Here is a 27,951-nt window from a genome sequence, read left to right as displayed (position 1 = left end):
AAAAGGTATGTTATTTATCATTGATGCTCATGTTTAAAATTGTGTTTTATTGTGTACACACATAACAATCTTTATCCATTAATATGTCGATTTATAGAACTATGCTATGTATTTTCATGTGACAGAACAACTTACAAATGTAACACAAACCAACAATAGAAATCAAGCAAATATTTAACATACGAACATTTGCATTCAGTTTTAGTCGTCATGACACTTGCTAACTGATTGACTGTAGTTATCAATACCACACGACAAAAAATGCATTAATATGCATGCTTATATACCACGTTTATTTAACTAAAACCAAAGTGCAAGCACATAGTGAACTAAAATACATGTAATGGATTGCAGATGTTGCTTTTAAAAAGAAAACACACATCCACTCGAATGGTCTTGCAGGTTTTGAAAGTACACAACTTAAAACAACATAACATTTAATAAATGGTAATACCTATATCGGTATAAGAAGTCAGTAATGTTCATTGTTTGCAATGGCCATTGCCATAGAAGTGTGCATGCGACACGATGCATGCATAGTTAGGACGCCAACAGTTTGCTGAACAGTTGGAACAACAGTTGGACAAACAGTTGGCCTTTATTATTCCACAGTACTGTCATTCCTGCAAACCAGATTACACAGCACACAAGAACACACCCGATCAAAAGGTTGGTGGCAAAAGTCGGAGGAACACTGCATTTCCGGCAATGTGCCCGAATAGCAAGATTATTCGAGACAAGGTTCTTTGTTGACTGAGAATGGTATTCAGACAGGGACACATCTTCGGGTCTAACAGCCAAACTGCTTCTTCCCTTCACTCGGTATTTTTGAATATCGGGATTTTGTATCAAGGTGTAGACGAGAAACCAGCGGCGTTTAGCAAGAGTTGTTGCTGAAAATACAAACACGTGTTAGACTTATCAGTGATATTTTTGGAAAACCTTTTTAAGTGTAGGAATAGACCATGTATTGATTGTTCTTTTGTTAAATCATAGCTGTTAAGTTTATGTTTTATACGTACCAAAACTTAACTAAAATCAAACGCTATATCCAAAATGTCAAGAACAAGATTTTTGACATGCCCTAGAATATATCAACTTACAGCGACCCAAGTGCGTGCTTCCTTTGGAGCGGGCGTAAGTTGGGTTTTCCGTAACCATGGTATGTAATGACGTCTTGGAAGCCATGGTATCGTGTACCATGCGACAAAATACACGCATTACTGGATGGTTGTGTGAGACGTCCATCAGGATCATGCCGATATAGCTTGTGTAACCTCAAAATATGAGAACCATTTAATGAAAGTATTCATTAGCACTACTCAAACCATAAATATAATGAAAGTATGAAACTAGGCATTTAACTTTTATTTCCTTCCGTTGTTATGGCCCGTAATTGTTAAAAAAACTCTGGGTTTATTCCGTTATCCATCACATTATGTTATAAACATATCTTTTTAAATAAATACAAGAAATAACTAAATTACTGAATATTTACATTGTCTGTGCTTAGATTCGATATTTCTTTTTGCGTCTTAATGCCTAGATTTACAAATAAGGGTGTTCTGTTTCTCTATAAAGTGGATCAGCGAATATCATGTTAGAGAATAGGTAAAAAGTACATTTACTACGTCGAAAAGTTCTAAATTTCTACGTGCGTACATGCATCCATTGTCTCGTAGCCAGACAGTAACAAACTGCGGTCCATCCGGGCAATAAGAAACACTCCGTAGATAACGCTGACAAAAATTCTTTTTAAGACCTGTACAAGTCCGATGCTTGCGTTGATAAACACCATTAGGAACGCGAAAACGTCATACACCACCCTGGGAAAACATCGAACATGTTTTATTCGGACACAAGTTTAATTCGATTAACATTTACTTTACGATCACGATGAATGGTCCCGTGCATACATTTCAAATTTCTCTTTCTTTAAAAAGTATATTATCTTTCGACTATCCAACAGTTAAAAGTCGCCGTTTATATCTATTGCGATCAAAGTGTAAAAACTGCTGCTTGATCTATTCAATTAAAGAAAATTAAATCTTAAATTAAAGGATTGATTTTTTTAATAGATTAACGTCTTTGTTACTGAGGAACAAATGCACACTTTTTGACAAATGTGAACATATTTAAAAAAAAAAGTCATTTATAAAAATAGAAGAAAAGGAACTAAAAGGTGAATATATATTTTCCAGTTTAATAATAAGATGTTACATAACTATACATTTTAAATGCTGTTCAAATTTACTGTTACATATTTAACGGGTACCAGTAAATTAAAAATATGTCATGTATGAAGATTGTACGATACTGAGTGCACGTGGTCTTCTACGCACCTGTTATTGATAGCAAGAGGCCTATGAGCATCATGGGCGTTGATTCGATTCTGCATGAAGATCTTGTTTACAAGAACAACCTGGACTTTGGAGATAATCAACAAACTGACGGGAAATCTGTGTAAAAAGGGATTATTTGTTGTATTGATAGGCGATACAAAGACATAGCCCAAGTAATCTAGTTATAATATCCTCCTTACAATCAATACTTACTGACTTTAATCTTATAAATAATTCTCCGGAAAATGGCAGTTAATTTGTAAACTATTAATTAAACTAGGACACTATTTAAAATGATGTTTGGCGTGTAAAAATAGAAGCCATATGAGTATATGTTTTCTGTTTTGCATATTAATGTATTATATTTCAAAAGAAAAATCGCTTACATCAACCACTCAAATTGTGGCCAAAGGCTGTGTAGTTTCCCAAGTTTATCCACCAGATATAATACCAACAAAGTAAGGTAAAGCGGAATATAGAGGACAACGAATGCCAAAAGGCTGCCTGGAATGACAAATAAGTCTCCACACTTCTATTTTCCACAGGGATATGCACATGTACAATTTGATATAAATAAGATTCATTATGCAGCTGTATTCGAAGTATTTTATCAATTAAAGTATGATGCATATAGCATTCGGCTTAAAAATTATGATTAGCATAATTAATGAACTCTGTATTCAAGCATCCAACCAAACGTATAATTAATTACTTACCCAAACACGAACCGATTAAAGAGAACCCAATAAATTGCATCCCTAGAACCTGTATAACATCAATTAATATAACGTTAATTACACCATTACACTAAAGATAAAAAACATTCAGTGTATGCGTAATATTCACATTTTTAACATGTTCAAAAATTAGTAATTGATTTACCAAAAACACGTCAGGAAATATATCTGTGCGAAAGGATCAATTTCAATAACATGTCGAAAAAACATGATATACTTTCATTTCAGTTCAAAACTTGTTCTTCTTGTCGATGAAACAAATGAAAAATTAAGCTTAAATACACCATTTCACTGCTGTTAACATTTTAGGAACTTAGACGATTTGGTACCCAAAAATTAACTTAAAAACTAAAACTTAAAGGGTCAACAACAAAACGGTGTTATGTAACTTAAATACAAACTATCGATAAGACAAAGTAAAATATTCGTAACAAAGTGCAATTTGTAGTGGGATTAACAAGATGATTTATGTAAAAAAATATCAAAAGAAAATATAAATAGCACTTACAACATATGTTTGAGGAGGCATATTCCTTAGCGATTCGGGGATGAAACTTCGGTCGCCTCTGTACAGACGTAACATGTCGCGTCTGCAGAAACAAAGAAGATGTATGTGATATAATATGAAACTATATATTAAATATAACTTGTTAAGATATTGTGGTTTCTGAGATGCACTGATTTGCTTATAATGTTTATTTATAATGTTTGAATTAATAATTACTACGTATACAGCAAATCTACGTTGCCTTATGGGTATAAATTGTGTTATATGTAATATGATCAAAATCGCACATTGACAACTTCGTATCATAAAATCATTTCAACTTTGAATGTTTCAAGTTGAAAGGTGTAGGATAACTTCTAAGTACAAGTCTGTGTAAACCTAAAGATCAATACACATACGCATGTAGTCGTAAGGGGGTGAATTCAGTATATCCCCTTTTACTACGTAGTGATATAGCAAAGTGTAATGAGTTTCACCAGGCAAGCCAAGAACATTTTTTTCGCTTTTGTTTGCAGATGCACATGCTTTCGGTGGATTTTATATCGTAAAAACATATACAAGACCAACCTGTAATTCACGAGCGTCACATAGACACATCGAATCCCGCTAATTATAGTAAGGATTGACGCAATGGCAACAGCGGCTGGAAGTTTGACATAAAAAAAAGAAATAGTTACTTTTGACACAATGTTGATAATTTTTTATCTCGCCGATGAACCAATGTCAATCCTCGCACGAACTCATGGCCTTTTATGTTGGTATTAAACGCATTTTGCATTAATTCATTATTATCAGTGTATATTAGTTGCAATAAACTCGTTTGAGCAAGTAGTGTTATATTTAATTGATAATCGATACATATTATGGAGTCATCAATTTAATTTTCGATTTATGTCTATGAATATGTTAATGTTTTTAATAAAATCATCGATTAAACCATGTGATTGTAATAAATCGCTGTACAATTGGACAAAGTGATAGTTTCATCACAATATTTCATTAACCGTATTTTAGACAATGTGTATGAGAAACTTACAACGTTTACAGGTCTCAAGACTAAAGGGGTAAAAGGTTAAATAGAATCATCGGGTTATTGTCTATCCAATGAATATATATTTTTTGAGCCATATTATAATTCAACTGTACACAACGATCACGTGTGCCATCTGTTGAGTAATTATTATTTTTGCTCGATAATACATTGTTTCTGGAAATGCATGGCCTGAACCAACAAGTAAGGCAACATGTTATGTAACAAATTGGCACTTTATTATCTGGCTTAACATGGGTCTACATTACGTTTAAAAGCTCTTAAAGACATTAACTATTTAACGAAAGGTCTCTAAGTGTAGATTTATTTTCCATTTAGTAAAAGAAAGGCAACATAACCCTTAAGTGGCTGAGAAAAACTTGTGGTTAGATCAAATAAAAAAGAGGCTTTATACTTATTGAAAAAAGTAAACACTATTATATACGAATTTTCTGATCAAAAGTGGTATTTTTGTGATTAGGGGAGATACATTTTCAAGAATAAACAATATAATTATAAATATTTTGGAGAAGTGCATCATCACGTTATCCAGTGTTATCATAGTACAGGTTTTGGTCTGAAAAAAAACAATAACATTTCTGAAAGTTAATAAACCCTTGTTGCGAAAAAAAACACAAGAAAAATAGAATTTTCAGAGTAACCCAAAAAAACATACATTAAATGTATTATAAGACCCTAAGTATTATCTCTGCATTCAGTTTTCATCAATTACTTATGTTTTAACAAATTATTGTTTCATGGTATCATTTTGTTTAGAAACTTTATGACATTATTGAAAAGTGCGTATCCAATTATTGCCAAAAATCATCAAAAATATAATTTTCAAACATATGAATTAGAATAACAAGAAAATGCCTTCTTAACCCTTACATATTGTTCCTGAAAGCATGTTATATCATTTTTTTTATGTTTGAAAAAAATCATTGGTTCATTCTATTCGGTTGAAGGGATCTTTTCACGGTTTGGTAAATTGACAAAATTGAAAAAAGTTGTTTCAGATTCGCAAATTTTCGTTTTAGTTATCATATTTGTGAGGAAACAGTATAACTGAACATTTACCATAGTCCAATATAGCCATTATATGTATCTTTTGACGATTTGAAAACCTAAAAATTATAAAGCGCTGCAACGCAAAACGATTGAATAATTTGGAGAGTTCTGTTGTTGTCGTTTAATTTTTCGAAACTACGAAGACTGCTTATATAAGGTATAAAATATTTTAGCTGTGTTTACCCGGCAGAATTTCCGAGAGGGCTGACGCGTTTTTACTTCAGACTAACTCCAAGACTCCAGGGGTCACTTGTTCGAGCCATGGTACCGGCCACTTTTTTTTCCTTTTTTAAATTTTATTCTTGATTTTTTACTGGAGCTTTTAAGATCCAATGTTTACATTTATCAATATAAAGCATTTAATGACAAACTTCAAAATATGCCAAAATCTGTGAAAAGGCCACTTTAATAGCTGAACAAAGAAATAGACAATAAACTGTAAATGTTCAACTTCAGTCGCACAATGTTAATACACTGCTAATGAATAAGTGCTTATTGGGGCCCATACATAATAATGAAAACATCTTTATTATATGGGTGTTTTTTAATTGCAGATTGTTGGCAGCGTTACGTATTAGACGGTTTTTTCAACTATATTATTGTTAAATAGGCACATCATAATAAGGCTGAAATATTCGTATTACCTGTATTAATATGGTCCACGGTGGAAGTGTTTGTTGTGAACAAAGTTGCGATGAATGCTAGAGATAACGTAATCTACAACATATTGGACCAAGTATTAGATTTATAGTTTCTATTTAAGCATTTTATCATTGTCAACATATGATGAAAGCGATCGCACATGCACACAATTCCATATCACGGGGAGCACTCCCCGTCACTTTGAATAGATAACGTTGAAAAGTGACGGCGAACGCCTCCGAAAAAGTTTCGGATTACAAACAAACGGACAGACAGACAAACGCCCGTTACGTTTCCAGTTTACCACCTACGCTACTGATCAAATGTGTAATAAATCTCATGATACTTAGAATGAAACCAACATTTATATTTAAATAAATCGTTCGATGATTTGAAAGATATTTACTATAAAGAGACATCGATATAGAACATACAATGATAGAGAAAGCAATATTTCAAAACTAAACTTTAATTAATACCAATAAAAATATTAATAGAGATTAACGGTTTAAAAGAGACAAATTGGGGTCTTACAAGCACACTATGTCATATAATACTTAACGATGAAAACAAGAAGAATCGAGACGAAGGTTGTTATCATCATGGTGATTGGAAATTTAAAGCCAGACACTGGCTTCAATAAGTAATGGTATATTTTCTTTGGAACTGATGCATTCCTGGAATAAAAACGACAATCATGCAAACGCATACAACAAATTCGTTTTGTATGAACATTCAATCTAAAAAAGGGAAAACAAATTTATATTCCTTATATTCCGTTTTAACTGTATACAGATTACAAAGGAATAGCATTTATAGCTTCTTACAATTAAAAGCAAAACTCTTGTTGTACATAACAGTTATCGTTTTCATTTATCTTTTGTACACGATTAAAAGCTTGTTACGGTAACACTGATATGAATCTGATTTGAATACCTCACATCGCTATTTAAGTCAACAGTCCGAATCAGTAACGCTTTTACATACTGCAAATCGCAACTTTTGCAAATGCTCCGTCTGGCCTTCAAAACAAAAATGACAGTTTTACGCCAAACAACGCATGTTCATTGAAAGAAATTGTTTAGAGACTTTCATATATATACAGAGTTTCATATATATATACCTTAATTCGTGTTTCTATCGGATAAAAAGGGGTATGGAGATACATGTATTTAAAGTGGGAACCCCATAAACTATTTCTAAATCAAAGACCTCGTAGCTGGCCACAAAAGCAAGTTTTTATGACTTACTGTTATGCTCTTTTTGCAAAATAGTTACGTTTGAAACATATTTTTTTATAATTGAATTGTCTGTAAAATAATATGTTTTAAAAAGTAATATATCATATATAAGTGCATTAACCCATAACAATATACACGTTTACTGTGAAGTAATTGAACGGAAAACGTTTTTCTTAAGTTTGCTGACGGTGATATTTATCTCACCAAACCAAGATTGAAAGCCCTATCAAGGGATAGATCTTAGGCTGTTTTGTATTGCGTGTATGATTGTACTCCATTTATATTCAAATTTACATTTAAATGTTAATCATTTACACGTGAATACTCATTCGACGAGTGCATTGTAAAAAACTTGGGATTAGTTTGATTCCGAATAAATTATATTATCTATTATGAGATCGCGGTTGCGTAAATGTTACATTATTTCCGCCTATCGAACGGGAGGTCACGGGTAAGATATCGACTGTGCGAGCATTCTTATGATCTAGCCCTAATACAAAAGTAACTTCAACCCAGAAACGGACTCAAGAGCGTTCCAATAAGGCTTCAGCTTTCGATACAGTCGAGCTAAAAAAGCACGTGTAAACTAATGTTCTATTGCAGGTTTCTTACGGGTTTCTTAAGAGGTTGTTGGGATCCGGGTAAAAACATATAATTGTATTCGTTAAAGGCTTATTGTGTTATTGTATAAAATGATACCTCTTCTGAAAGACTCCTCGTGAACCTTTGTTTCCTGACACACTTGAACAGCTTCCAACTAAACTTGACGAGCACCAACGTGCTAAAGATCACTGCCGGAAGTTGTAAGATAAGGACGCGTTCCAGCGGAAGATTAATATTTGAATTCTGCAGAAAAAAGAGGTTTCGATTAGTTATTCATTGACCGATTCCCTCTATTTATCATCAGTTTTGTAGACACTAGACAAGCATTGTATAAAGATAAGGTATATCATAAGAAGCTACCAAATACGAGTGGGAATCTTGCCGAGCGTGCAAGTGCTGGTTCCAAGCAAGCAACACATTTTCTAAACCATTTTTAACTAATGATCTATTTACCCTATTCTCCTCTCATCGGCGAATCATATAAAAAACATAATAATACGTATATCAATCAAATAAACCCACATGATTTCTGGTGTAGCACCGTTTTTTAAACAAAAGTCTGTATGTATTCAAATTGAAATATACTGCGGGCTAAAATATTGATCGAATAAAATAGCAATAAAATTAAGCGTGAGTTTATAGGATTGAATATTAAATTAATCCGATTGAATTTGTTAAAACAAAAAACGTCACCGCGGCTTAATACCAAGACACTAAGCAAACGTTATACATTCTAAGGCTACTAAATGAATCTTACTTCAGTAAGTATTTTGGTGCAATATATACTCAAATCTAGTCTGTAAATCTGGTAGGCAAGCCTGAAAACCAGAGAAACATTTTTACATGGTTACGTTAGAGAACTAGCTATCGTTATCGCATGAATTCACTAAAATGCGTAAATCTAACATGCGATACCTTACATGAGAAATTATGTGAACATACATAGTATATAGTGTTCAATATTCCTATTTAATAATCCAGCAACAACATAATTATTTAACATCAAAAAGAAACACATCAAAATACAATGGAATGATGTAGGTGATAATATTAAGATAATTAATGCAATTATATTATCATAATTAATGTATAGCATCCGATAATGCAATACACACATGTACGTAGAGACGTCGTGCATGCGGAACACCAGTAGGGGACTAATTAGGCCTAATTGAATTGAGGACGAGTTATGACCTCTTAGAAGCCGTGTCGAAAATTCATGCAAGTGAAGCAACGGTTAGGGGTAAAGGTTTACGGGTTGACTAACAATCCGATCAAGAGCTTCCCCGTTATGGTACCTCCAAAGATCTGTCTAAAGGTAGTGCATCATGGGATCATTAGGGTTATAATAAGGCCCTCATACAACAGAACCGTTATGACCTCTTCCAAGTTGCTTCGAGATGCTTCATGCAGTTGGGACTAACATGGTATTATTTACCGTCTGGTCGAGTAAAACAGCACCGTAATGTCCCCTACGAAGGTGTTACGATAGGTCATGAAGAATGGACTGACAAGGGCTTGCGTAACAATCTCATGAGTTTGACCCCTACCAAGGTGTTACAAGGGCTCATGCAGTAGATGACTTATAGAAGCTTTCTTACCATCCTGCCGAGTAGGCAAGCCCCGTTATTGCCCCTATCAGCGTGTGTCGAGAGGTCATACAGGCAAACAGTGGGTAACATATCAGACTCGTCACCAGGCTAAGGATGTACACTATGAACACTAGACAAAAAACTTTTGTGAAGTATATTGGGGGTAAACAATCAGATCAAAGTACATAACACAAACTAGAAAAATGTAAGGGCACATGAAAACAAGAACAGAGATCCATTTTATAACGCAGATAAAACATTCGAAACCTTCAATGTCAGAGGTGTACCAATGCACGTCAAAATACAGAATATAAAATTGAGAATGCTGACCTTTTGCCCAAATTGGAAAGTTTGCGACAAATGAGCCCTGGATTACCAGTAATATGTTTGTGGTTGCCGAATCAAAAGCAAACAGGATGCCCCAAGTGTTTCGTGGCTCGTCCAGGAAGCTCAAAGGTCTTAATAGATAAGAAAACCATACTTTGTTAGTTATGTGAAGGCTCACTTTTGCCATATCGTTATTCTGTGTTGGAGGGTTAAAAAAGCGCCAATTATGCTAAATACTGAATAGTGAACCAAGGGCTTTGCAGTATCAAATAAGTAGATTTGAAAAGGTTTTAACTTACATAACTCAATTTTAAACAGGTTCGAAAGCTATCCGCTTTGCGGATTCAGACAAGAAGATTGAAAAAAGGTTTTGATTATAAAAGTTATTATAAAACTTTTTAATTACATTAGCCCATATACGAATGCTTATGGTCAGTTCTGAATTTATAGGACGTATTGTAGCATCATCCTCATAATCATTTTCACCATATTGTCACAGGGAAAGACAATTTTGCGGCCAGTCCGGGGCCCATCGCGATAAAGGCGAGTCCTCTCCGAGCCGGCATACAACATCTTGCTCATGGACGAGATAAACAACTCCGGTCGGATATGTATTCGTCCGCAAATACAGACAATTAGTAACCAGCAACTTAAGACTATACCGTAAAAGTCACAGCACGAAACAATTGTTGGGCCAGACTCGAACCCGGTAACGATCGGTATCAGGTCGGCCACACAACCTTTCTTCTAATGTAACCGAGGTAATGTTTATGCTGCTGTGATGTATTCAAGCATATTGGCTTTTCGCAATAAAGTACCCCATAGATGTGTATAGGCACGCGAGGTACATGTTCAATAAAATTGATTGAAATTAACACACAAATAGTTGTTATGTAACGTAAAGAACGAGTAGAAAAACACTATAGCAGCACTCAACTATCACCAAAATAAGATAAAATGTAGCGGGTATAAATATAGTAAAAAGTAAATATAATGTGTTATTTGTAAATTAGCATTTTAAATGTAATCAAGTATGATGTATAGTTTGCAGGAAATTACGTTTATATGTAATTTTACAGTTCAATTAAAATAATACATTCCTATGGTGCAAATGTACAGTAAATACTCCAATCGTGTTTTACAATATACAACGACACGTTATTTAACATATATTGATTTTGCTACCGGTTGGTGGACGTTTCAATTACTTAAATTCACAGAGAAAACAAAATCAATACTGTAACATTATTATTCTTTTAAATTTAGATTAATTTAATTAAGAATGAGCAATATATATTGATAGTACCTTGGTAGACCAGGTCTCCCATCACAAAAGGTCTTGCAAACATTTCGCCGCTTGTCCAGAGAGCCAAGTAGAAACAATATGAGAACATAAAATTTACAGAAAGTAACTAACAAGCAGAGATATAAGCCATCTGGGTTAATATGTAAATGGAAATAAGTTGTAGAACAGCTTTATTATTATAACTTAAAAAATTACCTACACAAACACACTTTAATGACAATGTAGTGTAAATAATTGCATTAATAGAAAGAGTCACGTTTATAATCAGAATACGTGCATCTATGTACTCAAATCTATTTTATCCTTATATTCAATTTCTTTTTATATTAAACTGACATCGAACACAGAAGTCATATTACCGAAGGTATGAGGAACCAGGGAGAATCTTTGACCATCGGATTAATGTGAAACCTCGCCTAACAATGTACATATTCAGTAGACACTTCTATTGTGTTGGTGTATGATGTGTTTGCATAGTCCATATCTTGACTGTATTGTTAATCGACTGCAAACAAAGGAATTTACGGTTTATCGCATCATCGTTTATAAAGAAAATTGTTCCGAAGGAATAAACATATGTATATCCAGGCATTAAAGGATACAACACTTGTAATATAGTGATGTTATTTTTGGAATTCGTTTTATAAAAAGGAAAATATAATTTAATCGGGAATCATTTTTGTTTACCATTTACAGTTTATTTTTAGGATTAGGGATACATCACCTTCCAATATATGTACAGACTGTGTCAAAAACCTTGTCAACAATTCAGAAACAACAAAGAATTGTCCGTTATTCCTAATTTCTTCAACTATTTTTTTTTATTGGACAGAAAATCTTTAAACACGTGTCCACAAAATCAGTAAAAAATCCGTGTCCGTTCATCATTATTATTGAAATATGGTTGTTCGAAAATATAATTAAATAAAATACTCATTTCATACAAAAATACAATCCGTTATTTCGGTCACATATTCTACTCTTCATATATCCTTTGATCAAAACTATGACACAATTATTTTGATCAGAAGTTGAACAAGCATTTGTCGTTTGAGCTTATATTTTACAAACGTGTTTCGCTTTATTACATATTTTACAAGCATGTGTTATTTAACCCATTTATGCCTAGCGTCTAGAAAAAAGGCCTTGGCAAACAGCGTAGACCCAGATGAGACGCCGCATGATATGGCGTCTCATCTGGGTATGCGCTGTTTGCTTAAAGAAATTTCTGTATGAAATATTCTAAATATAGAAATAAATATACTAGACATCCCTAATTTTGGAAATAAATTGATCCAATTTAGAAGGATGGGAGAGTCTACTAGGCATAAATGGGTTTAACGCACACGTGCGTCGTTTGATCTGTAACCCTTCACACACGTGTCTTTAGCTCAGAAACTTTACATGACGTGTTATTTGATCAACAACTTTATTAAAATGTTTTCGTTCATTCAAAATCCAACACACATTTGCCCTTTGTTTGAAAATCATACAAATAACTTAAATTCGGAAAATTCTACAAACATGTGTTATTGTTCCAGAATTCCCGAAATGTCTTACCGAAAAGTACAATAAGGTTCAAAAAGTCTATTAGTGGTGTCATGTGTTCAAATATATTGCTTTTGATCAGATACAGGAACATGTCCTGGTATAACAAAGTGCATTAATTAATCTGGAAATCGACAAAAATGTGGACTTAGATAAAACTTAAATCAGAACCACTTGGCCGTTTATTTGAGACATTGTGTCTTTTAAATCAACCATTCGCGATAAAATAAGTATTATAAAAGGACATGAACGTCAGAAACAATTCGTCTTGTATTCTTCTTTCTTTTGTTTGATATTGACGTATATAAATGGAAGTGTTTCATGACATGTCATTTATTCAGAGACTTCACTCTGTGTTAGTAGGTCTGAATCTCTGACGTTATGTGTCTGTCAAGAGTTGACTAGAATTTTGGACAAACATACTAAAAACCTTTTGTTGCTGATCAGAACAAAACAGTTTATTTAATTAATCAAGGCCTCCGGCCCATAATACATAGCACAATAACATGATATAATATAATTTCAGAGTTGTGTCAATGATACATAACACAATATCATCAAATAATACAGTTTCAAAAGTTGTGTAATTTCAAAAGCGATACCACATGTTAACGATAGATAAGTTGAGATAGATAAGTTGAGCGATCACTATAAGAGTTAGATAACTTAATACTTAAGTAATTAATTTGTAAGTATTTGAGCGATTGTAAATAAACAACGATATTAATTTCAGTTTTTTTTTCGTTTATGGCGTTCATCTATTTACATTTGCTGATTGTGAATAAGTTGCCTTTCAATGGATCTTTTAACATATTGAAAACAAACAATTCTTCAAATGCGTGTCTCATATTTACAAAAAACTCGTATATATATAAAGGGAAAAAATAACGTGTACAAGTATAAGACTTTTATGAATGCATCCAGCTTTAATTTAAATACAATACATTTTAAGTAAAATTGAAATATATAAACCAATAACGCTTAAAAGATTGTTGTAAGTTTAAGCTGGTCGTGAATACATTCAATTTAATTTTATTTTTCAATTCAGTTTCATTTTGCATTATTTAGAAACCCAGAGCCAGATTGAAACGCATGATAAATCTTTCTGATGGCGCAATGAATACGAATTGAAAAGCACCTATTATGACTTGCGAGTATCAAATTGCAGGTAAGAAAATTTACACTTTACAACAAGCATGTATAAACAATAAATATCCAAATATCACTAGGCAAAAGCAAGTTGCTAAAAACCACAAAATAGATGCAGAAATGAAAATTCGATGCTCATGCAAGTGATACAAAAAGGACAAAAGTTATGTGTTTCAGAACTGAAATTAACAGTATACACATAACTGACTGACAAATAACCAGTTGCATCTATGTAAACTGTCATGAACAATGAACGACCACAATCTGACTTCTGATAAGCGGACGTAAGGGGTACATAAGTTTACCTCGTGTCGTTTACAAAAACAGGTAAAGCAAAAAACTTCAGGTATAATACAAGTTTTGAAAGACATAAAGGGATCTTTTCACGTTTTGGTAAGTTGAAGAAAAAAAATGTTTCAGATTAGCAAATTTCCGTTGTTGTTATGCTATTTGTGAGGAAACAGTTATACTGAACATTTACTATGCTCTAACATATCCATTAAAAGCATCTTTTGACGATATAAAAACCAGAAAATTATAAAGCGTTGCAACGAAAAACGATTTAATAATTTGGAGAGTTAAAAAAACTCGTCGTTAAATTGTGTGACAATACGGGGATTGCTTATATAAAACATAAAATACAACAATCATAGTATGAGCGTGGATGGTCGAGTGGTCTAGGCGTCAGAGGGTCAGAGGTTCCAGTCCAGTTGAGGGTTACTTTTTTCTGTCTTTAATTTTATTCTTGATTATTTTTTAGAGTTTAAAGATCCAATATTTACATTTATCAATATAATATTGACAAACTTCAATACATACCAAAAACTGTTATAAGGCCCCTTTAAACGTATAAAGTATACTTTATAAATATCAGAACATGTTTATCACAATAAATGAGGTTTCTTGTCTCATATATGCATTTGTTGGTCATTTTAATGTGTTCCCAAACAAGAATAATCACTACTCTGTTTGCATTGCCAATACAGTAAATAATGGAAATTGGTTTAAATCTTGGCACCAACAATTCAATATTTGAGACTAAAACTGGTTCAAAGTTAATTAATTTATGTTAATGTTATAGTAACACAAAGTGTCTATATAGATGTCCTTAATGTCATTAAGTTAGTCATTTTAGCTTAAGCATATTTATAGAATAATCAGCCAAAGAAGGTAGACATGTTTGACATGATTAGGATCCCACACAAGTTGTTATTTGGAAACTTTGTTTAGTACCGGTAAATTAAATCAGGAATTTGCTATAAAACGGGCCTTTGAAGAGCGAATTCAATCAGAAAGGTAAGAAATGGCAAATCATTTCACATAATTTTATTTTAAGCTGAACCAGATACTATTTAACGATGAACTTACATCGTTACATTTTTTGACCAAACAACTTTGACAACCGAATAACTATCTCAGGAATGGTATCGTTGCTCATTAATTATTTAGGAATTGACGCCACTTTCTTAAATTGTATTTTTTGTCAAACTCCAATTTTATATCAATTTTAAAAAATAATTAAAATACCAAAGAGTTGGTAGTGCCCTTTAAAGGGCTAAAATGGGTTTTGCAAGGTGTATGACCCTGCATCGGACATGGCTCTTCGAGTTTGAAGGAGAAGGGGGTGTCAGAGGGGAAGGGAGGGGTGCAATGCAGCCAAAATACCCGGGTTACTGGACAGCCTCGTCCTTTCTTTTATAAATAAAAACTGCCATAAAATATGAATATATTAAGAAACTGAAGAATGTAAATGGTGGACTAACGTCAAACTGTTATAAAAAATGTTTTAAAATAAGGAATACCAGGTCCATACCATTGGCCTGATTTAGAAAGGGCAAGGTGGAACAATATCCCGTAAAAAACTAAAACAAAGTTGTGTCGAAATGACACAAATCCAACACAGTTACAAAGACGTCAGATTTGTGTTTAAATTACACAGTTTAAAAACAAATCAGTCATAAGGCTGAATAATTGGGTGGGTGTTGGCTGCTCTCCCTCCCCCAATGACATAGATCTTGTCAGTTATCTGACAGTCTAGGAGGTATTTGGCGAGGGCAAAAAGGACCGGGCCCCTGGCTGTTCCCTTGCGGTCTAGCACGTTGGAAAGGTTTAAAACTAGTCCATGGGAGTGCAATGCAGCTTCGAGGTGGTCCCTCATGGCCGCCTTATGGTTTTGGCAGTGCAGCAGCATGTGGGGCGCAGTGAGGGGTTCCTGGCACCTAGGACATGCAGGGTCTATACCGAGGACATACTTTCCCACGCCACCGGGTAATAGGGCGGTTCCCATCCTCAGGCGCGTGATGGCTCTGTCAAGCACAATGCTTGCTGAGTATCTGTCAGGCGGCTTAAGGGTTTCCAGGGTCTGTTAAACGTATGTCGACGGGAGGCCAAATTGTCAGTCCGGAGATTCCACTGACCCACGACAAATGTCTTTGCCAGGGAGTAGATCTCAGTAGGCGCCAGGGGGGCCGTAGATGCCAAAGGTTCCCCAGCATCTACAGCCCCCCTCAAGAGGCCCTAATTGGTCACCCTGTCAGCCTGTTCATTCCCACTGGTGTTGACATGTGCTGGACACCATACTAATGTGACCTTAAAAGGTTTATCTAGACACCGTTGATGAAGTTCCAAAATGCTAGTTAAAATATCAGGCCTAGATCTGCTATTTCTGTTTTTTAAAGACTCAAGAGATGACATTGAGTCTGATAAAATAGCAGTTTTAGTAGGTTTATTGACTAATATCCAGCACAAAGAGTATTTAATTGCCAAAGGTTCTGCTGAGAAAATAGAGAGATTGTTGGTGAGCCTGTGCGTTTTGGAAATATTTTTAGAAGGAATTACAAAAGAGTTGGCTACCAAACCAGAGTCCAGATTAGGAGCCGTCTGTATCGATTTTTAGATGCTCGGCATACTTATTGTCTGAGTGAGAGAGCGTCTGGCTTGATGAGTTGTGGCAAGTCAGTTTTCGTTATTTTATCAGAGAGTGATAGGTCAACATCAATGGGTTCAAGCGTCCAGGGGGGGTCTTGGAGGGCCTCAGGTCTGCTCCAGGTACCTTGTCGAGGCCGGCATCCTCAACAAGGGTCCTAATACTCGCACCAAATGGTAGGGCGACATGATTACGCTTAAATATTTTCCCCTTGATGAAGGTGCCAGTCCCGACAAGTTTGTTTACAGGGTTTGAGCCATGCCGAGACTTAGCCCTGGCCAAGAAGTTAAGGGACTGTTGTTTTCTGCGCAAGTCAAGAGGTAGCATACCGGCCTCCTCTTCAAGCATTGCACCTGGTGTACAGTTTAGGGCTCTCAGAGCTATCCTAAGGGCCTTGTGTTGAATGGCATCAACCATTTTTAGGGCGTTTGGCTTTGCACATGCATAGATCTGGGCTCCATAATCTAGCTTTGGACGTAAAAGGGACTTATAGAGAGTTAAGAGGCTATTTTTATCTGATCCGAAACCTGTGCCTCTTAACATTCTCAATAAGTTTAGGTCTCTTTCGCACCTTTCTGCCAAATATTTGAAGTGGTGAGTAAAGGTTACTGTTTATCTAGGTACATACCTAAGAATTTCACCACTTTTTCAAAAATAATTTTGGTGCCGCCTAAATTTATGTCCAAAGAGTGCTGAATTTGGTCGCCAAATAATACTCCTACTGTTTTGGTAGGAGAAATTTAAAATTCCCATTCAATAGACCATTTCCATATGGAGTCTAAGCCTGCTTGAGCCCCCTTCTGCAGGCGTAACATGTTAGACCCCTTTAACCAAGTTCCTGATTCGTCAGCAAACTGGGAGATAACCATTCCTGAGTCTTTTACGGCATCAGGTAGGCCGTTTACGATGAGGGATAACAGAGTTGGGGTTATTACGGTTATGGCTTCCTCTGATAACTCCCATCCACCCTGACCTGGTTTTTGCGCCCCTCTAGGAAAGCTCTGAGGAAGTGAAAACAGTATCCAGTGATTCCATAGTCAGCTAGCTTTTTTAATATGCCAGGTCCATGTTAAATCAAAGGCGGCCTGAAGGTCCAAATAAATTGCTAGTACTGATTGCCCTTGATTTTTTGAAGAAAAAAAATCATGTTGTAGTCTAGCTAGCTGATCAAGAGTGGAACGCCCCTTCCTAAAGCCAGACTGGAAGAGATTTAGTATGAATTTGGATTCCAATAAGTGTTCTAATCTATGTTTTACCATAAATTCTAGTAATTTGCCTGCGTGAGATGTTAAACTTATTGGACGATGTGAGTTTGGATCGTTTTTGTCCTTACCGGGTTGAGGAATAGGAATCACTGTGGCCTGCTTCCAACCCGGTGGTACTGTGCCTGTTATATTCACCTGATTAAATAGGTTAAGCCATATTTAAAGAGTTATGGTTGGCATATTCTTAAATATTAAATATGCTATTTTGTCAGGCCCCGCGGCAGTATTGCTCCTGGTGTTAATGGCGCTTAATAATTCAGTTAAAGTAAAAGGTAAATTAAGAGGCGTGCTGTTATCCCCAGGCTCATTTAAAATGTTTTGGTGCTCCGTCTCAAACCGCTTTTGATAGTTCAAAGTTTCAACGGGAAGGTTTGAGTCACTGGAGACAGATTGGAAGTGCTGTACCAAAAATTGAGCCTTTTCCCTTGGGGTAGTGAAAAATTCGCCTTCGTATTTAAGTAGCAGTACAGGAGTGAAAGATTTTCCTTTAATTCTGTGTTTTTTTTGCCAAAAATCCCTAGTATTTTTCTTATTAATAATTGCTGAATCACAGAATTCTTTCCAATTTTGAGATTTTGCGTCCAAAATGACCCGCTTTGCTTGATTTTCGAGGGACCTGTAATGAAGAAGATTATACTAAGCGGGATTCTTTTTAAGAATTTTTTATGCTTTTTTACGATCCTGTACCGCCTTGGAGCACGCCTCATTCCACCACGGGACCTTATTTCTGGCCCTAACCTTGCCGGAGGAGACAGGTATGCTACATTCCGCTATGGTCAGTATCTTACTAGTTAAAATGTTGCAAAACTGATTAGTGTCCTGAGAGTGTAAATCTGCAAGGGAGAGATCTGAACAGAGATCCCTAAACTGAGCCCAGTTAGCTGTTTCAAGTAAGAGTTTGTGCTCCCCTGAACATTGGGAATCAGTTCCCTGTGCAATATAGTTGTGCAGGGTAACCTGTTGTGGGAGGTGATCTGATCCCATTGTATCGTTAACGGTTGCCCTTACAGACGCACCAACTATCCTGGCATGAACAGCAGTAAGGTCAATGTGAGAGTTTAAACCGATGGGGTTAAGTCTGGTTGGAGAACCGTCATTGAGTAGTATAAGGTCTTGCTCGTCCAACCATTCTATAACCGCCCGACCTTCTGAATTGTTGGAACCCCAAGCAGGGTGATGTGCATTAAAGTCCCCTGTGAATATTACATCATAGGGTCCTTTAATGGTCCTTAATTTCTTAAAGAGGCCGTTCAAAGTTTCAAGATCAAATCCTCTTGAGTAAATATTGACCAAAATAAGAGGCCGGTTCCTATCAATAACCAATTTAATTGCTAATGCCTCAATAGCCGTGATACCATCCGGTTTTAATTGGTTGTCCATTCTCAGGTATTCGTAATTAATAGTATTTTTAATACAAATGGCAAGACCACCAGCAATATGATGGTTTAAAATACCAAAAATTTTAACTTCACAGTAAAAGCCAGGAATTTGCTTAACATTATTATTGGAAAATCTAGTTTCCTGGAGGCATAATATATGTATATTTGGATTACTGTTAAGAAAATACTTCAGCTCTGTATGTCTGTTGGTGGTAAGACCACCAACTTTAAAAGAAATGATTTGCAGATTACTGTCCATATTGGAGTGACATTAACTTGCGTTTAAACTGGTTGAGGTTGTGGTGTGGAGATTTAACTCCTAATTTATGACCGGCACAGGCCCCTTTGAGTTTCGCGGGGGTCCTGGCCGGCCGGACGGGTTTCTTGTTAACAGAGGAGGGACCGCTTGCCGGAGGGAGCATCCTGGATCTGTTATTATTGGAGGGTCCCCAGTTCCATAATGGATTTAATTAGATAGGGATTTGTCAGGGGGGATGACCTTTGTTAGAGATTCTCTGCAATTTTTGAACCGAGAATCCATTTTATTATTAATGTAGGAAATAACACGACACCCAGTGGGCCTATTTCGGTCCTTTAATATCTCAGCTATCAGATCCGACAGCTCGCTGAGATGTTTGTTCCTATATGTATGACCTGTTGCTAGCGGATCCTTAATTTTGATAAATGATTCCCCAGCAAACGAGTAACGTCTGCTGGTGTTAACGGCAGGGGAGCTCATTGGGGATGTCTGGGTGTTGACCATTCTGGGACGGTAATGGGGGATTCCTAACTAGGGGCTCCTCCTCGCAGACACCAGAGATTGTCAGATTCTCCAATATACTGGAGTGCACCGACACCAGAGAGTCGTGCCCCGTCACATCAAACATGGAGTTGTCCGACAGTGTAGTGCCACTACAAGTGGTGTCACTAGCACCGTCAGACAACAGGGTGGACGGGGAGGACGCCCTGGTAGCCACAGGAGGGCGTCTCTGAGTAGGTGAATCCCCCTGGATAAGCGATACAGGGGGATGGTGCGTATTTCCGGTGTGTGGTTGGAAACCGGTTTCACAGGTGTGACCTTAGGGGGATTTACCTATTTATGGGTTGAGGGGGGGGGGGGGGTACTCTTACCCACTAGCCCCTCAACTATAAGACATGTCCTCCCGGTTTGGGGCGTGGTAATACCGGTGGAGGCATGTTTGGGCGATGACGATGACGTGGAACCGGTTGTGGTGGCGATGTTTCGGGCGCCCACGCTGTGGCTCACAGTGTCAGGTGCGAATAGCCTACTCTCCGCCTCGGACCAGGTGACCCCATAAAAATTAGCAAACGTGGCTAAATGAACCGCCTCCTGATAGGAGGGACACCCCTGGTAGAATGCGGAGTGCGGGCCGCCACAGTACTTTGTTGGTGCACCTTCTCTGGCAGTTAGTAACGGCGCAGCGGCAACATGAAGTAACACTAGGGCACTTACCCCTGCTGGCTATGTGGCCAAAGCCCTGACAATTGAAACACCGGGTGGGTGTAATCGGGCAAGGACGAATGTCGAGGGCAACGTTAGTGTCCTTGACAAATATTTGAGTGGTGACTGGAACAGAAGTGAGAAAAGATATTTTTACCAGTCTCGGAAAGCCAGGTGGGGGTGAGCGATAGGGCTCGACCCTTTCCAGATTAGTGATAAGGAGATCAGATACAGAGATCGCAAGGTTGAAAGAGAGGCATTTCTTAAGTTCCATCAGGTCCTTGCTTTCCTGGATCCCTGCTTTATGACCATGTACCAATCTCATGTTCGACGGGGCTAAGGTTCGGACTACAACTCTACCGAAATGGAATGTCCCCTTAGAGAGGAGGGTGGCAAGAGATTGGGCGGACTTGGGTTGTAGAAGCACACACCCAGATTCCAAAGGCACAGTCCGCTCAACAAGTCCAGGGAGGCCAGTTGGAAGATAGAAAGAAGAGACATGATAGGGCCTACACTTCCGACTGACTGGAGGAGGCACTTAAAGGGCATGATATTATGGGTTAGATGATGCCTATCCATCCCTGAAAGTGCCTCCCCTAGTAAAGGAGTCAGGTTACTACTCTGCCCCTTGGATGTTTTTGGTTGAGTGGACAACGACATTTTGGGGTGATGGATGTAGGTTTGGTTGTGTGAAAGAAAGAAAAAGCATAAGCCTATAGTAATGACTACAATAATAACTATCTCGACCGCGAGAAATAAACCAACCAATTTGGTACACACTGAGTATATGTTACAAAAGTTGAATAAGATTGAAACTGAAAGTTAGCCAAAGGAAGTTTCCGAATATCGAATGACGTCCGAAATTGTGCAAGTTTTGTAGAATTACGAAAATAGAGAAAAAAAGCAACAATTAACAGACAAGGGACATTGGAGTTGTAGGTAGTTATGGTGGTAGTATATTGCAGATGGTTGGACCCTCTTCTTTATATTTCTTTATATTGTAGAACAGAAGCTTAAAAATCTTTGTTTACATAAATCTCTGTCATGGCGACCGGAAAATAATGAAACTCCAATCAGAGAGCGGACACCATGCTAAATTCTTGAAATGCACTAAGTGACCTCGTGACCTAGTTTTTAACCTGGCATGACCCATATTTGAACTTGACCTACATGCAGATATTGTCTAGACACAACTTCTGACCAAAATTGATGAAGATCGGATGAATGCTACTTCAATTAGAGAGCGGACACCATGCTAAAAGCTTGAAATGGTTAAAGTGACCCTGTGACCTAGTTCTTGACCCGGCATGACCCATATTCGAACTTGACCTAATAATTGGCTAGATACAACTTCTGACCAAGTTTGGCGATTATCGGATGAAAACTACTTATATTAGAGAGCGGACACCATTCTAAAGCTTGAAATGCACTAAATGACTCCGTGACCTAGTTGTTGATCCGGCATGACCCATATTCGAACTTGACCTACATATTGTCCAGATACAACTTCTGACCAAGTTTGGTGAAGATCGGATGAAACCTACTTCAATTAGAGAGCGGACACCATGCTAAATGCTTGAAATGCACTAAGTGACCCCGTGACCTAGTTTTTGACCCGGCATGACCCATATTTAAACTTGACCTAGATATTGTCTACATACAACTTCTGACCAAGTTTGGTGAAGATCGAATAAAAACTATTTGAATTAGAGAGCGGACACTGCTGTGGACGCCGCCCGCCCGCCCACCAGCCCGCCCACCCGCCGCCAAGGTGAAACTATAATACGTCCCGTTTTTTTAAAATGGGCGTATAAAAATGAACCGGACCCTTCCTTACTTAAACATATGCAGAAAAATCGAAGTTTCTTAAGTTTACCGATAATATTGTTTGTTTATGTCTCACGATATTGTCCGAATAGTTTCGAGACAACACCATGCGCTCTTAGATTGCATGCCCGTTTAAATTATCGATTAAAGACGAAAGATCATCGAGTCAGAAACTATTGTCGTTAGCCAATTACAACGCGTTTGCAAATGGGCTACGTTAATTACGTGCGACGTCAGAGCATAAGTTTAAGAATGACACCAATGTGGACACAATTCGCGTCGATTTGAAGTGTATAGCATGCTTTAATATACAAAATTGCGAACGCGGAAACTAAGTGAGATCCGGTAAAACACATGCATTTCGTACTTAATTAACAAGAAATAAAGCAGCAACAAAATGCGTTAATTTACACGAAGCAATTGAAATCAGCTTGAAAGAGGTTTTAGTGGTCATTAACAACTTTGTCAAAATTGAATCTGAAATTGAAAATAAACGCGCCCAATTAATCATAAAAGATTACAATTCTGACTTAATTTCCCTTCCTTAGCTTATTTCTAGCGTGCTGTTCCAGTTATCGTAAAAAACTTGACAACCATTTCATAATCGGAGTCGCATTTAAACTTCCTTAAACGCGTATTTTGTTAAAGTTTCGTTTATCGACATAAATTGGTAGCTTACGAACGAAATTGAATCCCTGATATGTTGCATTGCACAGCGAATTTATGCAAAAGCGGCACAGGTGCAAGTTTTGCTTGTTTATATGATTTTTTGAAATTCAATTACAGTAACTGTTTAACATCTCTGGTTATTTCGACACATTCAAACGTGAATCATTTGCCAGTAATATTGAGGGATATTTAATGAGCGCAAATAAGTCTGCACAAACAAATGTTTGGAAAATTAAAATGAATTGCTTAGAACTGATGATTTAAAACTTAACTATTACAGGTCTACGTCCGCGAAATGAAGTTAAGTTTCATTCATACAGAGTGTGTGTTTCGTATACAATTTCATACGACTAAAGATTAATAAAGTACACACACTGAAAAAGGTTACTACATTATAGATAGGCATTTAGGCCCGGTCACACCGAGGTAACGGACGAGAAACGGACATAAAATCATTTTATCCGTTCGTGTCCGTTCTTATCCGTTTAATGTCCGTTTCATATCCGGTGAATCCGCTCATTGTTCGGCGATGTCCGGTGACATCCGTTCCGTCCGTTGGGAAGTTTTGAGCATGTTCAAAATTTTCCACCGGATAAAACGAACAGAGATCTCCGTTTGATGTGCGGTCTTCATACGTTAGCTTACGGTTTGTTCGGAACTCGTGCGTTACACCTCCTGAACGTATCCGGTTTATGTCCGTTAATGTCCGGTTGTCCTGGTCCTAATGCATGTTCAACAGATAATAACGGAGAGCTAACGTATACAAAAGTGCGAAAAGTTTGGCGGAACAAAATTGTTAACATACATTCAACCGTAATTAACATGATGGTCGAAGTATCATGTCATTTTGGTACGCCTTGTGAGAAGGACATGTGAAATGGTGTGTCGTGCTCACATTTAATTAGAGTGCCAAGCCACCGTCGTGCAGGCCCAGATTGGCCTTTTTGATGCTAATCTGACAATGCATCGTCTTGCTCAAAAGAGAGCAAGGAGACGGAGGCAGCGTAGAAGGTGGATCAGGGCTTGGCTGGGTCCCGAGCGCAGGCGTCAGTTCGGTCCATATGACCAACTTATAGTCGAACTACGACGAGAGGACCAACGCGCATTCATTAACATAATGAAGATGCCATCCGAGATGTTCGATGAGATTCTCGCACGAGTGGGTCCAAGGATACCGAAACAGCGCAACAACTATTGGCGTCCAGTTTAACCGGGGATGAAGCTAACAATTGCGCTGCGGCATCTTGTGTCTGGTTCAAAGTACCGTGATATGCGATTCGGCTGGAGGGTACCCCACAACACTATTTCTCTTATCGTGCCAGAAGTAAGTACCGCTTAATTTACTATATTGCAAAAATTTATTTTAAAAGGCTTCTGTCAGTCATTTTAATATATTTATATATTTTAATGTCGACTTCTGTCATCATTTTATATGAATTGCATTGTCTTTAGTTATTGGTATAGGACAAAAGGCAAATATATGAGTGCGCGCACTACAACACTAACCTCCTAAATTGTATATGACCATTAGTACTGTCGTGTGCGCATTTCTTGAAATGCTCACATATATATATGCACCATTTATCAAGTAGTATATTTTACCTAATCACCAACTCGCTAAAAGTCATGGATAATCTACTTTGTCATACACGCATAACTCACGCTAGCTTATCATAATGTTATATTTTACACGTCAGGTTTGTAGAGCAGTCATAGATGAGTATGCTGACGAGGCGATGCCGTTGCCACCAACAGCTGCCGATTGGACGCGAATAGCTGACGGATTCATGGACAGTCGAAATTTCCCCCATACGCTTGTTGCTATTGATGACAAACATATTGCCTGCAAATGTCCAAGATCCGGGTCTACGTATTTTAACTTAAAGTAGTACTTCTCCGTTGTCCTGATAGCTCTGGTGGATTCTGACTACAAGTTCACCTGGGCTGACATCGGAGACCGTGGTGCTGCATCCGATGAACAGTTGTGGAACGAGTCAGACCTGAAGGCAGCAGCTGATAACGGAGACCTTGACCTGCCAGAACCTGAAGCTTTGCCACATGATACTGAGGACGTACCCTACTTTTTCATCGGAAAGAAAATATAAAAGTGTTCGAACGGCCAAGATTGATTGATTTATTTATTCTAATTTTGGCGTAAGTGTACATAAACATTCATGATAAAGAAACAAACAAACATTTGCATTAAAAACAAAGCAAATAAAATGTTGATAGTTTAAAATTTAAATAAAGCATGACATATAATGACCTTTTTTGTACGTTTGAGTTCGGTACCTTTACATTTCTATCACGTTGGGAGAACATTTTGTCCGGTACTTATTCGCTACACTGCCGTTTTATCCGGTAGAAGTCCGTTACTCGCACGGTAATATCCGTAAGCCGACCGTTAATTATCCGGTACATATACGTTAAACGTACGTTTTTTTCTGTTACATCACCGGTACTTGTGCGGTCATTGTGTGTTTTCTACGCTTCACAAACCGATTTCGAGCGTTTTGAGCGGCAGAGCAGGTAAATTTTATCACCGGATAACCACAATCTGCATATTTTGTCCGTTTGTTCTCCGTTACATATTCGTTAGTCGGTCTGACCGGGCCTTAAATTAGACGCACAAGAACACACGCCCTTAAGATTTATAAAATGGGATACATGTGATGGCCCGAAGAATTGTACACGTAAAACGAATGTATAAAACACACGTATATAGATAATTGCTATTTATATAACAATATCGCGAAGTTCGAAAAATACATTCATCATGAAACATTTGCACGTACAAACGTCTTAAATACTTTGTTGAGCAAAAAGGAACAATAAATATATAATGCACTCAATATTATCACAGTAAAATAAATTATTTTAAAATGATTCGAAATGCAATATAAAACATACCTGTTCTGCTTTTTCGTTATCATTCGATGCGTTGAATGAATACACCTGAGCGGCCTTCGCATTCGAGCTTGATCTGATACGGAATACGTTAAGTGCAATATTGAATGAAGACGAGCAATACATAAAGCAACCGATTTATGTAAAAGCACACTTGTAATTATGTGAATTGTCGTGTATCGCGTGGCCATCAGGGGACCGTTTCTTAAAACTACGTACGTTCAAAAATCATGCGTAAGTGCAAAACGTTCAGTTAGTAGCGTTTCTATAAACTTCGTAAAGTTACGTTTACCGTATTTTTGCACGTTAAGTTACGTGTGCTCAAAGGCTCACGTAACTCAGTATTTTAGCGTAAATATGGCGGCGGATGCACTGATATTTCGGAGAACCGAATGTAGACTACGAAATCTACGAGCGCAACATCATTTTAGTAAATTTAAACCTTTATCTATATTAAGATCTTGGTAGGGCATGGGAAGATACTGTAACGGAAATCTTGCGTTGATTGTGCAGAATCTATTGTGTACGATTGTGGATTGGAGTTTTGCTAAGAGGAAATTTTACATGTTTGAATCGATTGTTGTTATGATTTGTTCGATTTTCCTTTTGACAATTCATTCAACTTTCGTTTTGAACAAGGCTTTATCCATCACAAGACGCCAAGTTGAACTCAACGAATGTGACGTTTGCTGAGTGATAGAATTGATTCCGGGATAAGTCTATTGCCATCGGTTTGCCATCGAAGTGTTCGCATAACCAGCGTTAATAAGCTATCACTTCGCCACGTGACCAAGATATTAGAAAACCACTAGCAGACGACGCGCTGTACATTTTCCTTAAGTTGTGAAATAACGATGCGTATTTACACAGCTTTAATAGCACACATATTTATAAACCAAAATCGTATTCGCCTCAATAAACACGACTATAGAGTACGAATTAATATTAAGCGTACATGTCAGGCTTCGAAATATGTTGACTATATATAAATCTAGCGTGCATCACGTTATTGTTACATATAATAATGTTTCGTATCATCAAGAGTCAAATTTTAATTTATATAAAATATAAATAAAAACAATAGCAAACTAACCCGCGTTTTGTTGCATTGCCATAATAGTTCCGATATGCATGTAAGATTTTAATAAAGTGAACAGTATATTCTAATCCATGAATAAATGTTAGATATACAGAATACCTTACTAATATTTATATAATAGCGTAAATCTTACCTCTAGTTTCACTGCGAATATGATTTTCAGTTTCTCCCGAGCTACCTTAACTTGCGATTTGGATCAATAATAAAACACACACAAAACTGGCTAAAGGAAAAACTGCGATTCATGCGATTTGCCAATCCAAAGTTTGCCAATACATAATGTATTGAATTGTAACATAACTGTCTTATTATGTGCATTGA

The 27,951-nt window shown here is 36.9% G+C and overlaps 1 protein-coding gene across 2 annotated transcripts; it reads right to left on the bottom strand.

Moving 5' to 3' along the window:
• Nucleotides 1–26,674, bottom strand: LOC127842426 (stimulated by retinoic acid gene 6 protein-like). Of its 2 annotated transcripts, none has more exons than XM_052371923.1 (18): nucleotides 26,535–26,674; nucleotides 11,759–11,904; nucleotides 11,400–11,485; nucleotides 10,097–10,224; nucleotides 9,776–9,896; nucleotides 8,932–8,992; nucleotides 8,271–8,417; nucleotides 7,267–7,352; nucleotides 6,893–7,007; nucleotides 6,333–6,405; nucleotides 4,155–4,230; nucleotides 3,588–3,669; nucleotides 3,059–3,107; nucleotides 2,729–2,846; nucleotides 2,343–2,459; nucleotides 1,663–1,826; nucleotides 1,104–1,277; nucleotides 1–893 (listed from the first exon to the last, which is right to left on the bottom strand). In XM_052371923.1, exons 2-18 carry the CDS (start codon nucleotides 11,792–11,794, stop codon nucleotides 541–543), a joined length of 1,986 nt encoding a protein of 661 aa, XP_052227883.1. In that variant the 5' UTR covers nucleotides 11,795–11,904; nucleotides 26,535–26,674; the 3' UTR covers nucleotides 1–540. The 2 variants fall into 2 exon arrangements, with proteins under 2 accessions (XP_052227883.1, XP_052227884.1); XM_052371924.1 differs by having other exon boundaries at nucleotides 10,097–10,215.
• Nucleotides 26,675–27,951: the final 1,277 nt, after the last annotated feature.

This window comes from Dreissena polymorpha, chromosome 8 (assembly GCF_020536995.1).
Source record: "Dreissena polymorpha isolate Duluth1 chromosome 8, UMN_Dpol_1.0, whole genome shotgun sequence".
NCBI lineage: Eukaryota > Metazoa > Mollusca > Bivalvia > Myida > Dreissenidae > Dreissena > Dreissena polymorpha.
Note: the sequence above shows the minus strand (reverse complement) of the source record. Positions and strands in the feature narration are given on the sequence as shown.

Excerpts from the sequence above, each read along its gene's own strand:
- LOC127842426 (XM_052371923.1), bottom strand. The coding sequence starts at position 11,794 with ATGGTCAAAGATTCTCCCTGGTTCCTCATACCTTCG. Across the intron at positions 11,486-11,758 it reads CCTGGTTCCTCATACCTTCG|GTTCTCATATTGTTTCTACT; the intron begins GTAATATGACTT and ends TGTAAATTTTAT. Across the intron at positions 8,993-9,775 it reads CTTGCCTACTCGGCAGGATG|GCTTGCCTACCAGATTTACA; the intron begins GTAAGAAAGCTT and ends TCTGGTTTTCAG.